At 33.0% G+C, this 12,204-nt stretch overlaps 5 protein-coding genes across 6 annotated transcripts in view; 1 reads left to right on the forward strand and 4 right to left on the reverse strand.

Annotated features, from left to right (window-relative positions):
* Window positions 1–1,071: 1,071 nt before the first annotated feature.
* LOC108739618 (lamin Dm0-like) lies at window positions 1,072–3,462 on the reverse strand. Its single transcript, XM_018473602.2, has one exon. It carries the CDS (start codon window positions 3,141–3,143, stop codon window positions 1,428–1,430), a length of 1,716 nt encoding a protein of 571 aa, XP_018329104.1. The 5' UTR covers window positions 3,144–3,462; the 3' UTR covers window positions 1,072–1,427.
* Window positions 3,463–4,101: 639 nt separating this feature from the next.
* LOC112904099 (eukaryotic translation initiation factor 3 subunit C-like) lies at window positions 4,102–6,312 on the reverse strand. 2 transcript variants are annotated; one of them, XM_025973340.1, is made up of 9 exons: window positions 6,162–6,312; window positions 5,933–6,039; window positions 5,741–5,873; window positions 5,518–5,686; window positions 5,346–5,464; window positions 4,940–5,289; window positions 4,623–4,885; window positions 4,351–4,560; window positions 4,102–4,291 (listed from the first exon to the last, which is right to left on the reverse strand). In XM_025973340.1, exons 2-9 carry the CDS (start codon window positions 6,023–6,025, stop codon window positions 4,117–4,119), a joined length of 1,512 nt encoding a protein of 503 aa, XP_025829125.1. In that variant the 5' UTR covers window positions 6,026–6,039; window positions 6,162–6,312; the 3' UTR covers window positions 4,102–4,116. The 2 variants fall into 2 exon arrangements, with proteins under 2 accessions (XP_025829125.1, XP_025829124.1); XM_025973339.1 differs by having other exon boundaries at window positions 5,933–6,052.
* A 541-nt stretch (window positions 6,313–6,853) lies between these two features.
* LOC108739620 (protein Red) lies at window positions 6,854–9,079 on the reverse strand. Its single transcript, XM_018473604.2, has 4 exons — window positions 8,442–9,079; window positions 8,028–8,291; window positions 7,828–7,968; window positions 6,854–7,764 (listed from the first exon to the last, which is right to left on the reverse strand). Exons 1-4 carry the CDS (start codon window positions 8,887–8,889, stop codon window positions 7,151–7,153), a joined length of 1,467 nt encoding a protein of 488 aa, XP_018329106.1. The 5' UTR covers window positions 8,890–9,079; the 3' UTR covers window positions 6,854–7,150.
* A 225-nt stretch (window positions 9,080–9,304) lies between these two features.
* On the forward strand, window positions 9,305–10,499 carry LOC108739624 (chromobox protein homolog 1). The gene is made up of 3 exons (XM_018473609.2): window positions 9,305–9,428; window positions 9,686–9,968; window positions 10,040–10,499. Exons 2-3 carry the CDS (start codon window positions 9,704–9,706, stop codon window positions 10,318–10,320), a joined length of 546 nt encoding a protein of 181 aa, XP_018329111.1. The 5' UTR covers window positions 9,305–9,428; window positions 9,686–9,703; the 3' UTR covers window positions 10,321–10,499.
* Window positions 10,500–10,685: 186 nt separating this feature from the next.
* Window positions 10,686–12,204, reverse strand: part of LOC112904098 (lamin Dm0-like) — a 4,858-nt gene continuing 3,339 nt past the window's right edge. Inside the window, exon 2 of the mRNA XM_025973338.1 lies at window positions 10,686–11,416. Coding sequence (XP_025829123.1) covers window positions 11,290–11,416 — 127 coding nt within the window. The 3' untranslated portion in view covers window positions 10,686–11,289. The remainder of the gene's footprint in view (window positions 11,417–12,204) is intronic.

Below are 12,204 nucleotides of genomic sequence, written 5' to 3' on the forward strand. Positions count from 1 at the left end.
TCGCGTAAACTCGGAAATAATAATTAATAAAAAAATATTTAATAAGGCTTTTTAATGATTGAAAGGGCAATACAAAATACAATTTTTAGATTAGCGTCAACTTAAACGTTATTAATAAATACCACAAATGCTATAGTAAGAAATACGGTACATTTACATTATAGGTATATGTATATTATAATCAATTTTTAAATCTAGATTAGTTAATATTTATTATCGAATACGTGTTCTTGTGTTAAACTAAAGTAATACAGACAGTCATACAAATAAGCGAGTTTCTAGTATACGACACAATAGCTGCTACATGTGCATATACTCGATGAAAAATATAAGTAGATACCTAATAATATTTTATTAACTGGAAATGGGCATATATAAAGCATCATTTTAGTTTAGCTTTATGCAAGAATAAAAAAAAACTTAGGTGCCAACTCCAGCTAACAAATATGTACTCACATACTATCATATGTGTGTATGTATATAATGTATACATACCTACATTCCAACAAAAATATAGAAACAGTGACTCAAAAATTTCACTGATTTAACCAAAGAATGTGTCGCAAACTGTTTCGTTATTTCTGCGTGTAACTGTACATACACTTTTATCTTAAACACATTTTACATATGGTAAAACAATCTATGTATACACATTTCATTGTATATAATAGGACGTCTACCTATTTATTTCTTTCAAATGTACTTGGGCATACTATAAATTATTCAATTTTATAAACGTAACTTGGCATTTTATATCTAAGAGATAATTACTGATAAATAATAAATCTTTATGATCTCCCTTAGACTTGTTTTTAAGAGTAAAAAAAAATAATAAATAGACACAAAAATGTGCCTGAAAAGTGGGATATTAAAAAAGAAAATAGGCTTTCTGGATTGGAAATCAGTTATCCATTAGCTCTATTTGTATTTCGGTGATGATGTCATACATTTGTTTCCAAAAAAGAACGATGACGTAACAGTACGACCATGGAATGAGCTTTCAAGGATGTACAGTAGTATAAAGAAAAAATGTAACATTACCTATTATCGGTTCATGATTAAAAAAAAGTCTTCTCAGTATCTAGGTATATTTCTACCAAAAAAACGAACAGACTCTGCTTTTCATAATATAAATGCACTTTGAAAACAAAAAAAAAAGCTAAATAAATTAGACTCAATTATTTACATTTTGTGGGTTTTTCGTTTGTAGACAACTAATTCACAGAACGGTATTTGTTTTTGTAATATCTTTACCAAATGCATGTTAAAAGGAAACTTTTAAATGAGAAAATGAACCCCTTTGGCCCCACACAAAAACCTACCAAAATAACATATCAAGGTGAAACATAACATTAACTACTAAACAAAATAGAACAGTTTAGAATAGTGAAGGCAGAACTTCATCATCCAACCCTATTGTCAGTTTTTTACCACCTCCAACGGGTCAAACTATTTGAAGTACTGCTAACCCACCTTTCTGATATAGCCACTTCTTCTCCATTACTATTAATTATTTTCGTTGTCATATTGTCCCCGACAAACCATTTCTGTCCCTTAAGCACCACGTTGTATGGGGGTTCGTGATCCTTGCCGATATCTGACGACCAAATGGTGATTTCGCCTTTGGGTTCGATCTTTGCACCACGATTGAATTTGTGTACAGTTTCCAGTTCTCCTGCTTTCCTGACAATCTGCCAGCCACTTAGTGATATTTCCTTGTTGGATTTATTGTGAATTTTGACAAATTTCCCTTCGGCGTCGGCTTCCGATATTTCAACATCGCCCTTTGAAGAGTTTGATACACTGTAATCAGCCATACTGTGTTCTTGGCTTTCCTCCATTAGGGTACGTTTGCGTTTTGAACCAACACCAGCCGATGATCTTAAGGGTGTCGAACGTTTTTGCGAGGATGTCGAGCTTCCTCGAACTGATCGCTGCAGTTCAGCTGCAGCATTCCCGCTGATGTTGAGTCGCGCTTCTTCTGATTCCAGAAGCTTACGATATGCAGCTATTTCCAAGTCCAAAGACACTTTTATGTCCATGAGATCCTGATACTCTTGCAATTGCTGAGCCATTTCGTCTCGTAAACGTGCCAATTCGTCCTCCAAGAGGGCGAGATCTTCAGCATGACGAATACGCTCATTCTCTAGCTGCTTCTCCAGGTCCCTAGCGCGACTTGCTAGAGCCGAATTTTGATTTTCTAATTCGGTTATTCGATTATTAAGGGAATCGATACGTACTCGTGTTTGACGGAGTTCATCAAGAGCAGCAGAAGCGGCGCCAGTATTGCGGTTAGCTGCACTTTGCAAATTTTTAATTTTACTTTCGTACAACAGTTCGATTTCTTGCCTGTTATTGGCCATTTGGGTTTCATATTGATCTCGCAATTCCTGCAATGCTTGTTGCAATTTAGCTTCGTACTGTTCAGCTAATCTACCATCGATTTCGCTTATCTCTATTTGACGTTTGGTACGAGTCTCCGTCAGCTGTTGTTGGTAAATTTGGTCTTTGAAGGACAACTCTTCGCGTAAACTTTGATTATTGTTTTCTACGTCTACTCTAGCAAGTGATTCCTCTTCCAATTGCTTGCGAAGTTCCTCGATTTGTTTTTTAAGCTTATCCCGTTCTTTCTCAAGGTCACGCAGTTCACTCATTGCCTTTTTAGCATCATTTTGGGCTTGATTATATTTTAGTGTTAAGTCGTTGTTACGAGTCTCTAAAACGCGAACAGAATTATCCGCTAGAGCAAGATCTTTACTTTTTTTAGCAAGCGTTTCTTTTAATTCTTCGTTTTCGTCCCACAAACGTTTGGTGTCGATTTCTAAGCGAGCCTTTTCACGATGAGTTTCATCTAACAATTTTCGTGCGTCAGATAATTCATGATCGTACATGGACTTAATATTTTGAATTTCCCGCGTAACTGTTTCTTGCGTGGATTGTACCTCCCGTGAAAGCCGGCTATTTTCCGCTTCTAAATAACGTACCTTGTCAATGTAGGTGGCCAATCGATCGTTTAAGTTTTGTAATTCTGCCTTTTCTTGTAAACGGGAAACCCTTGTAGGGCTCAATGGGCTAGAAGGACGGCCGCTGGAAGGCGTCGTTTGAGACACAGGTGTCGAGCCTTTTTTCGTTCTCGATGTCATTTTGATTAACGATTTGAATTTCAGACGAACGATTGCTGCACTTCACTGGTGCTCTCGAATTTTTTCTAGTTCACACACAGTTAACTCTTAGAGAGTCGCAAACAAGAATGGACAAACGCGGCGACGCGACGCTTAACGAAACGCGGTCGAGGTCTTTAGGTAACAGACTATTTTCGGTGATGATGTATACACACTAAACCATTAAATTGCATACGTACACACGCCTATCAAACACACCACAACCCAGCAATATTATTCTTTTATTAACGGATTTATTCAAGGAATAGGTGGGGTTCCAACTGACAGTTTTCTATGAGAAAATTCGACATTTTCGTAATTTTTGGCGTGAAGTAACATCATTTAACACAGATGGCAGCACCATGCACAATATTCACTATAATAAAAAAATAAAAGAAAATTTATGTAATATAATATTATTTATCATATATTACACTAAATATTTGTTCATTCAAGAGATTCTTTAAATCACCTTTACTAACTTGCTCTATTCTAAAATTTCTTACAATTCGAGATAATTTTGCGGCAAGTACATGCTCACAAAGTAGAGATGTTTGCGAATCTAAAACACGTAGTTTAAATGTATTACAATGACAAAAATTAATGTCAGAAAATATAAAGTTTTGTTGATCTTTATTTTTTTCAATTTTCATAATGTTTCTGGAGTTATCATCGGTTTTATAAACGACAAATCGACTATTATCTAATAATTCAAGCGCTTTAGTAAATGTCATCCCAAAGATAGAATACAGAGATTGTAATATCTCATCTGAAACTTAAGAAAGATAAGAGAAACTTATTTAGATATATTTAAATGATTTTCTGAAAACTTACATGATTTATTTTCGTTAAAAANATAAAATACAGTACAACAATTTCCCCCACAAGTATACCTGCAGGTGGGCTAGTTACTTACTCCTTTCAATGTTCAAATTAAATTTACTCCCATAAAAAACTAAATAATGGTAAAACTTACAGCTTTTTTTTGAAGAACTCGTGGATCAAACTTGTAATAAAGATGTTCTATTTTACGTAAATAAATGCGACACAACTCCGTGGGCGTCCCATATCTTTCTAAATAATTCTGCACTTTGCATATTATTGCAGATACCTTTGACTCGTCCTTTAATCTAGAATAAAAACATGTTCTAATAAGCATCACAATTTTATCAGAATAATACTTCTACACCTTTCGATATATTCGTTGCTATGAGGATCACATTCTTTCAGCAACTTAATGAATTCGTCATCCAAACGTTCCAGAGATGTTAACACGCATCCTCTAATCCTGAACGGGGGCTCTTCGAGACTCTCTGTGTCCTCAGTGACGCTGTCGGAAATAAATATGTTCGGATTTGCCTCTAGCATGTCTAGCATCTCAGCAATTCTTTCTAACAACCTATAGAAACATAGAAGCGTTGGATCTACAGTGAAATTTAATTCAGATAATTAATTAATTACTTAGTCCAATATTCTGGTTTCATTGCATCAGAAACTTTTGGATTGTAATCAAAAATTGCCGAAATTATAGCGAATTTAATTTTGATGGCTACAGCAGGGCCCAGTTGGTGTTGATCAGCTACTGTTTGGAGTTCGTGTAAAAGTTCGATTTGCTCACGCCTGTCTGTTCTCTTCTTGCCTCTGGCGGCAATAATTTCGCTTAATTTCTTAATTACAAGAGAAGTATTAATTTCAGCATCTTTGGCGAACATTTTCGGCTTCTCCTAAAACACAAAGAAAACATCAAAATAATGAAAAACACAGAAATAAAAACATACACTTGGTATTGCCATTCCTCCCTTAACAGTCTCCCATTCTCCTTCGCCATCTTCTTCATCTTCTTTTCTTATTTTACGTTTGTCACGATCCTTTCTCTCTTTTTTACGTTCCTCCTTTTTGCGTTCTTTCTCTTCATCGTCGTCTTTATCTGTTGCTTTTTTTAAAAACCTCTCCCTCATGCTTGTAAACTTTTCTTCGTCTTCAGATGAATCAGAACTTGAATCTGAGTCTGATGGCCAATCATCCGAGTCAGAAGAGGAGTTTCCTTCATCTGTAGGTTTGGAACGTTCGGAGGGACGCTGGCTTATCTTAATAGGTTGTTCCGTGTCTGAATCAATTTCCGGCTCACCTAGTAAAATATCGATAATAATAACAGATATTAAACGAAAAATGCGCAAATATTACGTTTATCTTCTTCTTCTTCATCGTCAGGCAAATCGGGATTTTCACGGAATTTGGCAATATCTTGGTCAAATTCCTTCAAATATTTCCTTAACTTTTGACGAATAGATGATAACGATTTACTGTTAAAAATAACAAAATGTAGTCCATGCACATTTCAATGTTCAGTACTTACCTATTGTTTTTACTCATGTTTTTCCTTCCTTCACGATCCTCCCATACCTCAGTAATAAAGTCCTCAAGTTCCACTAAACAACGAGTGTAAAATCTGGGAGTCTGTCCATTTTCTTCCTTCTGAACAACTGGTAATGCCTTCACATAAGCTCTTTGTAATTCTTCAAAACCTAAAAATTTAAATTATAAACCAATTTTCCCTAATTTTATGTGCCATTATTTACTTGTCAACATGCTACTCATATCCTTAATCTTTTTATAGTTTCTGATTTGCTTTATTAAATTTGTAAGTTCTTCATAACGTTTCTCTTTCGTTGAACGTACAACTCGTTTAACTTCCTCCTCTTCATCACTGAACTAAAATTTATATTACTAATGATTTGAAAAAGTAGCTTACGCATGTTACAATTACATACTGTATAGACAGGAACTGTGGGACGTTGTACGACCTCCTCTTCTGTTGAACTGTCCGAATCAGAGTCCGAACCAGTAGCAAAAAATCGACTCATTATGAATAGTTATACTAAAGTCATAGACTAAAGTAATGAAAAAAAAGCAGTACATTATCATGTGTTACTTACATTTTTAGGTTAAATGTAACGATATAGAAGAAGTACTACATACATACATATTTTAATCACTTACTTTAAATAGTAGCAGCAAATAAGAAGTAGGGAACACTAACAATTCAAACAGTATACACACTTTGAATCAGTTTAGTTAATATTCAATATTTTCTTAAAAATTCACCCTTGATTTCTGTTAATGACAACCACAACCTATTATCTATGACCACAACTGAATTTGTCTATGAACTGAAAATAAAGTAAAATAGATATAGATGAACACCATAGATATGACAACCAACAGCAGTATATCAACTTCCCTATATAACTATTTATGATAACATCAGAGGGCAGTAAAAAATTAAACTTATTTTTCTTTTTTCCTTGAAAAATAAGCATTCACAAACATTTTACCTTGCACATTTGTAATTCACAAACGATTTCCTATCCACTGAGTACCCGGAGTCTATTTTACAATTAATTAAAAAATAATTGCCTGTATGTTGGGTTGTCTATAAATGTATTGCAAATTGTAATTTAATTATTTGTTGTAAAAAGAAAAATATAAATTAGCATCCCTTACCACGTCTATATTCAAAAAATAAAATATTTCAAAGAAACCAGAATTATAGCTCAATTGTAGGCTTTCTTTTCAATGTTCCGGCGCCTTCATTTTCAATAAAATATCTAAATGAATGTCTTATTTTCGGCATTAAAACGATAGTTTTCAAGATTGGCCGTTCACAATGAATATTAAATTAAACTAACTAATACAGCTAAGAATAGAGACTTATTATTTATCATATACATATACATATTTTTAATTCATTCACATGTGAACAAAAAAGGCAATTTATCTTTAATTTAGGAAACGTTATTTTTCTTTTAATAAATACAGTATGTAAATTAATCGATTTAATCTATCGATATTTACACTGTACTATTAAAGATTTACTTTTCTTATTAGTGTATGCTATATGCACATTTAAACAAATTCCAGCAATATCGATACTATAAATCGCATCGACGAAAACATTAAAAAAAAAAATAGAAAAAAGCATGCTGAACTTAAACTACCTTTTTGTTGATAATATTCTGTATTTTTTGCCATTCCCGATCAAGATGAGCTTTTTCATTCTTCTCCTTGTGTTTTCTTGACCTTCGTCCATCCGTCATCTTGATGCCGTATTGGAAGGCGGCTTTAGGTAATGCTTCTTTTTGATTCATGTACTCAGAATATTCTTCAGCGGTGTCAAAGTCCCATCGTCCAATGGGACCTTTTTTATTACCAAGATCCATTTTAGAATAATCGACCTCGTCGTCTGAATCATCTATAGCATCGTTCATTTCTTCCAGTCCCGGGTAACATTCGGCATAACCTTCAGGTTCCTGGGCAAGTTTATTGAGTATTTGTGCAGATTTATTAATTCTGAATGATGGACCGCTATCCCTTATCAATTCGTCTTCCCTTTTGTCGAAGTATGGCTGACGTTTTCTACTCTCACGAGATAGCTCACCACGTCCATGAGCCGTGGGAACATAGTCTCCTATTTCTCCGTAAATAGAATCGTCAATTTTCTGTCTCTTTTCAGTTTTCGCATTTTCCTCTTCTTCGACTATTTCACCGTTAATGTCCTTACGATCAATTATACCCCTCTTGCTTTTTTTGTTTCTTCTGCTACCTATAATTAATTCAATATCGAAAATAAATAATTAGTTAGACACATATGATACTAGTAAATTACCCTGGCGCAAGTAGCTTAAAATTTGAGTTAGTTTGTTTATAACTATATCGTTGGTCGTCAAAGTTGCAGTGTTTTCCAAAGACGGAACGTCAGCCTTCGATCTTATTAATGTTGTTGGAATGTCGCTATCAGCCTCGTCCTCTAAAATAATTGTCACCAATAAAATGGTAATTAATATATATTAAAAACAATAGCTCCACCTAGATCAATAACATATGCCATTCTTCCTTGAACGAAAAGTTCGTTTTTCTCAATATGTCTTGATTTCAATGTACAGATAGTTTTGTGAATTGTTCTGCCAATTTTTGTTTTAAACTGCAGTTCATCTTCATCTCTTTTATGTTCATCTTTTTTTTCTTTTTCCTCCAAGGGTTTATTTGCAAGCCTTTCTAACTCTGCCTCTTGTTCTGCTTCTTTTTGTTGAATTTCTGCACGAACTTTTTGCAATAATGCATAGTCCAAACCTAAAACAGGATACAGACATCAAATTTAAGATGCAATTCTTGTGAAGTCAAATAAGAAGAATGTTCACAGGTTCCCTAATACTTCTCTATTAATGAATGCAGAATGCAAGATGTATTATATAATTATTTAACAGATAAACAAGTATGTACCTTTGACCAAGTGAGTATGTTCCATGTCACCTCCTAAATATTTGGATTCTTGAATCATTTGCTTTCGACGTTCTGCAGCATCAAAACCTGATTTCAAATCTGGTGCAACAGCTCTATAAGCTTGTGCAGCATTCATAGGGTCTAAAGTCTGGTAGTCAGGATTAGCACCGGTTCTTCTTTCACTAGCCCTATCTCTATATTTTTCCGCAAGCTCGGCTAATTTATTATCCTCCTGTTTCTTCAGTTTGGCATAATAGCTTTTCTTCTTTCGTCTCGCTTCTCCTTTGTCGTCTTTAGGAGGCTCCGTTGATGAAGAATTGGCCATAGCTTCACGAACTGATCCAGCAGCTGGGGCACTAGACGGAGTCGCTCTTGGGGTCATAAGTAATTTACGAAAATCATCGTTTGTAAGCCTCGTAGAGGCAGGGGTGTCGCTAGGGCCTGGCATTGCTCCGACTTTAGAAATAACCCTTCTTAAATTAAATAAGTTAATAACACGTCAACGAACTGCACAACACAAACCAAGTGTAATTATCGTTAAACTTGCTGGAATGGTACAACTTTAATGAATATTTATAAAATTAATAAAAATTTTGACACTTCTTCTGTATTACACAACCTCCATTTTAATATGCTCGGCCTCCGGTAGCTGTTATCATTTAACATCTGAAGGTACTTAATGTATCAATTAACAAGAGTATGGTATTTAAAATAAATTTTTGGCTTCAACACCATTAAATTTCAGAATTCACCAAAACACAATGTTAGCGCAGTACTAGTTGAAGATCTTTAACTAATTAATGTACAAAAAGACATTTATGAATTTAATCGACGTTCCCGCCAATTTACTCGCATCTACTTTTGACACAGCAATATTGTCAACCATTTGTCAACTAATATCAACAAGCAATACTTAAAATTAGTGAATCCAGCCATTTTGGCCGTATTAATTGTTATATTGTAAAGTTTGTATTTTGAATATAGACTGTAAGTACATCTTTTAAATTCCTTCTTTTCTATTTAATATTTTGTACCAGTTTTATAAATAAGTTAAATGAAATTATACCCTAATAACATAAGAAGCTTTGTTGGAGTTTGCATTCTTACCTTATCAAAATATCTTAGGCTAATTGAAGGCGTAAAATCATCGTTTAATAATCAACTGTTCATAAAATGCTGTTTTAATTATTAACTAAACAATTTTAATACATAGCAGTTGGAAATTGCAAGTTTTTATTTTATAGGTTAGGTTTGTCGGTAAAATGAGTACCCAAACAAGTAAAAAGCGTGGTTCAACGCCTTCAACGGAGGATCAAGAACCGGAAGTATATACCGTGCAAAAGATTTTAGATAAACGAATAAATGCAAATGGGGTGGTGGAATATTATTTAAGATGGGTCGGTTTCGAAGACAAAGATAATACATGGGAGCCAAAAGAAAATTTAAATTGTCCAGGTTTAATTAAAGAGTTTGAAGCAGAAAGAGCTCGACAAGAAAAAGAGAAGAACCGCAAGAGAAAAGGGTCAAGTGAGTAAAGATTTTTTGTAGTAATTGTATGGCAGTGTAACATAGGAAATATATTCCCTGAATTTGTTTAGGTACTCCAACACCTACTTCTGGATCGAAAATTCCAAAGAAGAAAGAAGAAAAGAAGCTCCACGGTTTTGATCGTGGTCTTGAACCTGAAAAAATAATTGGCGCAACAGATAGTTCAGGACAATTAATGTTCCTAATGAAATGGGCTGGAACAGACGAAGCAGATCTAGTTCCAGCCAAGCAGGCTAACGTTAAATGTCCGCAGATTGTTATAAAATTTTACGAAGAACGTCTAACATGGCATTCACCAAGTGCAGAAGAAGAAAAAACCGACTTAAAATAACTTCTGCCTCCGAATCTGACATGATATGCTTTTATTAAGTAGATTTAAGGATTTCGTTGTTAATAATTAATTTTTACAAAGTAATTGTCAAGTAAAAGAACATCTGATAATTATTTTCGTATTAGTATATACATAGACATAAACATTAAAAAAGATCGCATTTGTCTTTTTTTCTTTGTAGATTTTTCTTATGTTTTACATTAAATACAATTTGTAAAATGTGTTTATCTTTTGATTTTAACCATCTGCATTATAAATCCAGTTGGAGGAAAATATAAAAAATGATACTACTAAACGTTTATTTATTTAGAAACACACACTACAAAATCTTATAAGCGTAATTATTCAAATAGAATGTAAATGAAAAATGCTTTAATATTAAAAATATAAAACATAAATGTAAATAATATTGTTATTCTAATAGTAAGGGATTTATGTTTTTTCTATGCATTCATATATCTAAAATGTACTTTTGTGGTTTCTACATTAGGAAACTGTCGAGTTTGGAAACTGAAAAAATATTAAAAAAAAGAAGTCAGCAAGAAGGCTTCAACCAATATAAAATATTAATTGTACACATTATAAATGCATATTTGGCTTGAACATTATAAGATCATTCTGAGAATCCAGAATGAAACCGATGAAATTAACGAGCAACACATTTAATGTAAATAAATCGAATATGAACGAATTTCGTAATTTAAAAATATCTATTTTTTTCAAAATACTTGACTACTCCTAAGAACACAACATACAGTTTAAAACAACTCTTATATATTCAAATGAATACAAAGTTAGTCAAGTATAATAATTCTCTGATTTCCTTTTCATTCATTATATTCTAGTTTTTAAACTCTTTTTTTTTTATTATAAATTTACAATAATACGCGATAAGAGTAACCTTATTATGAAATAGGCAGTTTGTCAGTGTCTAATAAGTAGAAGAAAAAACCTAAACTAATGCTAATTTCACATTATCAAGCATTTTTCTTCGCCTTGAGGATCTCCTTGCTGATGATAAAGTTCTTCTGAACTTAAAAATCCACCCCTGACTTGTCGATGGTGAGTTAGCGAAGTCGACAGTTGTCTACGTATCCTACAAAAAAAAAGTTGTTTAAATTTAGGAAACAAAATAATATCCCACATATCGGTTAAATAATAGATAAGATTTACGTTTTTCTATTTTACTTTTTTCCAGTATAAATAGCTAACATAAAAATCTAATCCATTTATCGATTCGGTGTTTGCAAATGTATATTTATTTTCAGAAAATATGTAGTATCACCTAAAGATAGTGATGGTGTCAGCCACTCTACAGCATTTATAGAAATTAATGAAACATTAATTTTAACACAAAACATCTACATCCAAAAAAATGGAACAGATAAATTATATATGTACAGTCACTTGCGAAAATTACGGTCGTCTACAACGTTCTCTTCTATAAAAAAAATACAGTACCTGTCGAGTTTAATTATGTTTGCAACGTACTGTAGGGCAATTTCATGTCAAGGTCAATTATTCATTTTTGTAAATGAGATTTTTCAAAAATTCTCTAATTAAATTAATCGCTCAAATTAACGATATTCCTGGCTTTTCATTACAAAAAAAAGCAACTGACTAAAAATTATTTTTTTTCCGTAAAAATTAATATACAGGAATATGCGAAGGTCGTTATTGAAACATACAAATGTATTTTAGTAAATACAATTTGAAAACATGTACACATTATGCAAATCAATGTTAAGTATGTCGATGAGATCATTAGACCTTTCGTTGACAAACGATATTTTTTATTCTGTAATTTCGAAACCTCTATTTTTATTAATAATTTATTTTGAAATCGAATACTTAATTCACTTCGGTTACAAGTTTGCAGATTAA

The sequence above is a fragment of the Agrilus planipennis genome, unplaced genomic scaffold, assembly GCF_000699045.2.
Source record: "Agrilus planipennis isolate EAB-ADULT unplaced genomic scaffold, Apla_2.0 scaffold162, whole genome shotgun sequence".
Lineage (NCBI taxonomy): Eukaryota > Metazoa > Arthropoda > Insecta > Coleoptera > Buprestidae > Agrilus > Agrilus planipennis.

What these genes read in the sequence shown, in the direction of transcription:
- LOC108739618 (XM_018473602.2), bottom strand. Translation starts at nt 3,143, where the DNA reads ATGACATCGAGAACGAAAAAAGGCTCGACACCTGTGTCTCAAACGACG.
- LOC108739624 (XM_018473609.2), top strand. Translation starts at nt 9,704, where the DNA reads ATGAGTACCCAAACAAGTAAAAAGCGTGGTTCAACGCCTTCAACGGAG. An exon ending in CCGCAAGAGAAAAGGGTCAA is followed by an intron (nt 9,969 to 10,039) that starts GTGAGTAAAGAT and finishes GAATTTGTTTAG; the next exon opens with GTACTCCAACACCTACTTCT.
- LOC112904099 (XM_025973340.1), bottom strand. Translation starts at nt 6,025, where the DNA reads ATGAGTCGATTTTTTGCTACTGGTTCGGACTCTGATTCGGACAGTTCA. An exon ending in AACATGAGTAAAAACAATAG is followed by an intron (nt 5,465 to 5,517) that starts GTAAGTACTGAA and finishes TATTTTTAACAG; the next exon opens with TAAATCGTTATCATCTATTC. An exon ending in TGAAGAAGAAGAAGATAAAC is followed by an intron (nt 5,290 to 5,345) that starts GTAATATTTGCG and finishes ATATTTTACTAG; the next exon opens with GTGAGCCGGAAATTGATTCA.
- LOC108739620 (XM_018473604.2), bottom strand. Translation starts at nt 8,889, where the DNA reads ATGCCAGGCCCTAGCGACACCCCTGCCTCTACGAGGCTTACAAACGAT. An exon ending in ACATACTCACTTGGTCAAAG is followed by an intron (nt 8,292 to 8,441) that starts GTACATACTTGT and finishes ATCCTGTTTTAG; the next exon opens with GTTTGGACTATGCATTATTG. An exon ending in GGCATATGTTATTGATCTAG is followed by an intron (nt 7,969 to 8,027) that starts GTGGAGCTATTG and finishes CAATTATTTTAG; the next exon opens with AGGACGAGGCTGATAGCGAC.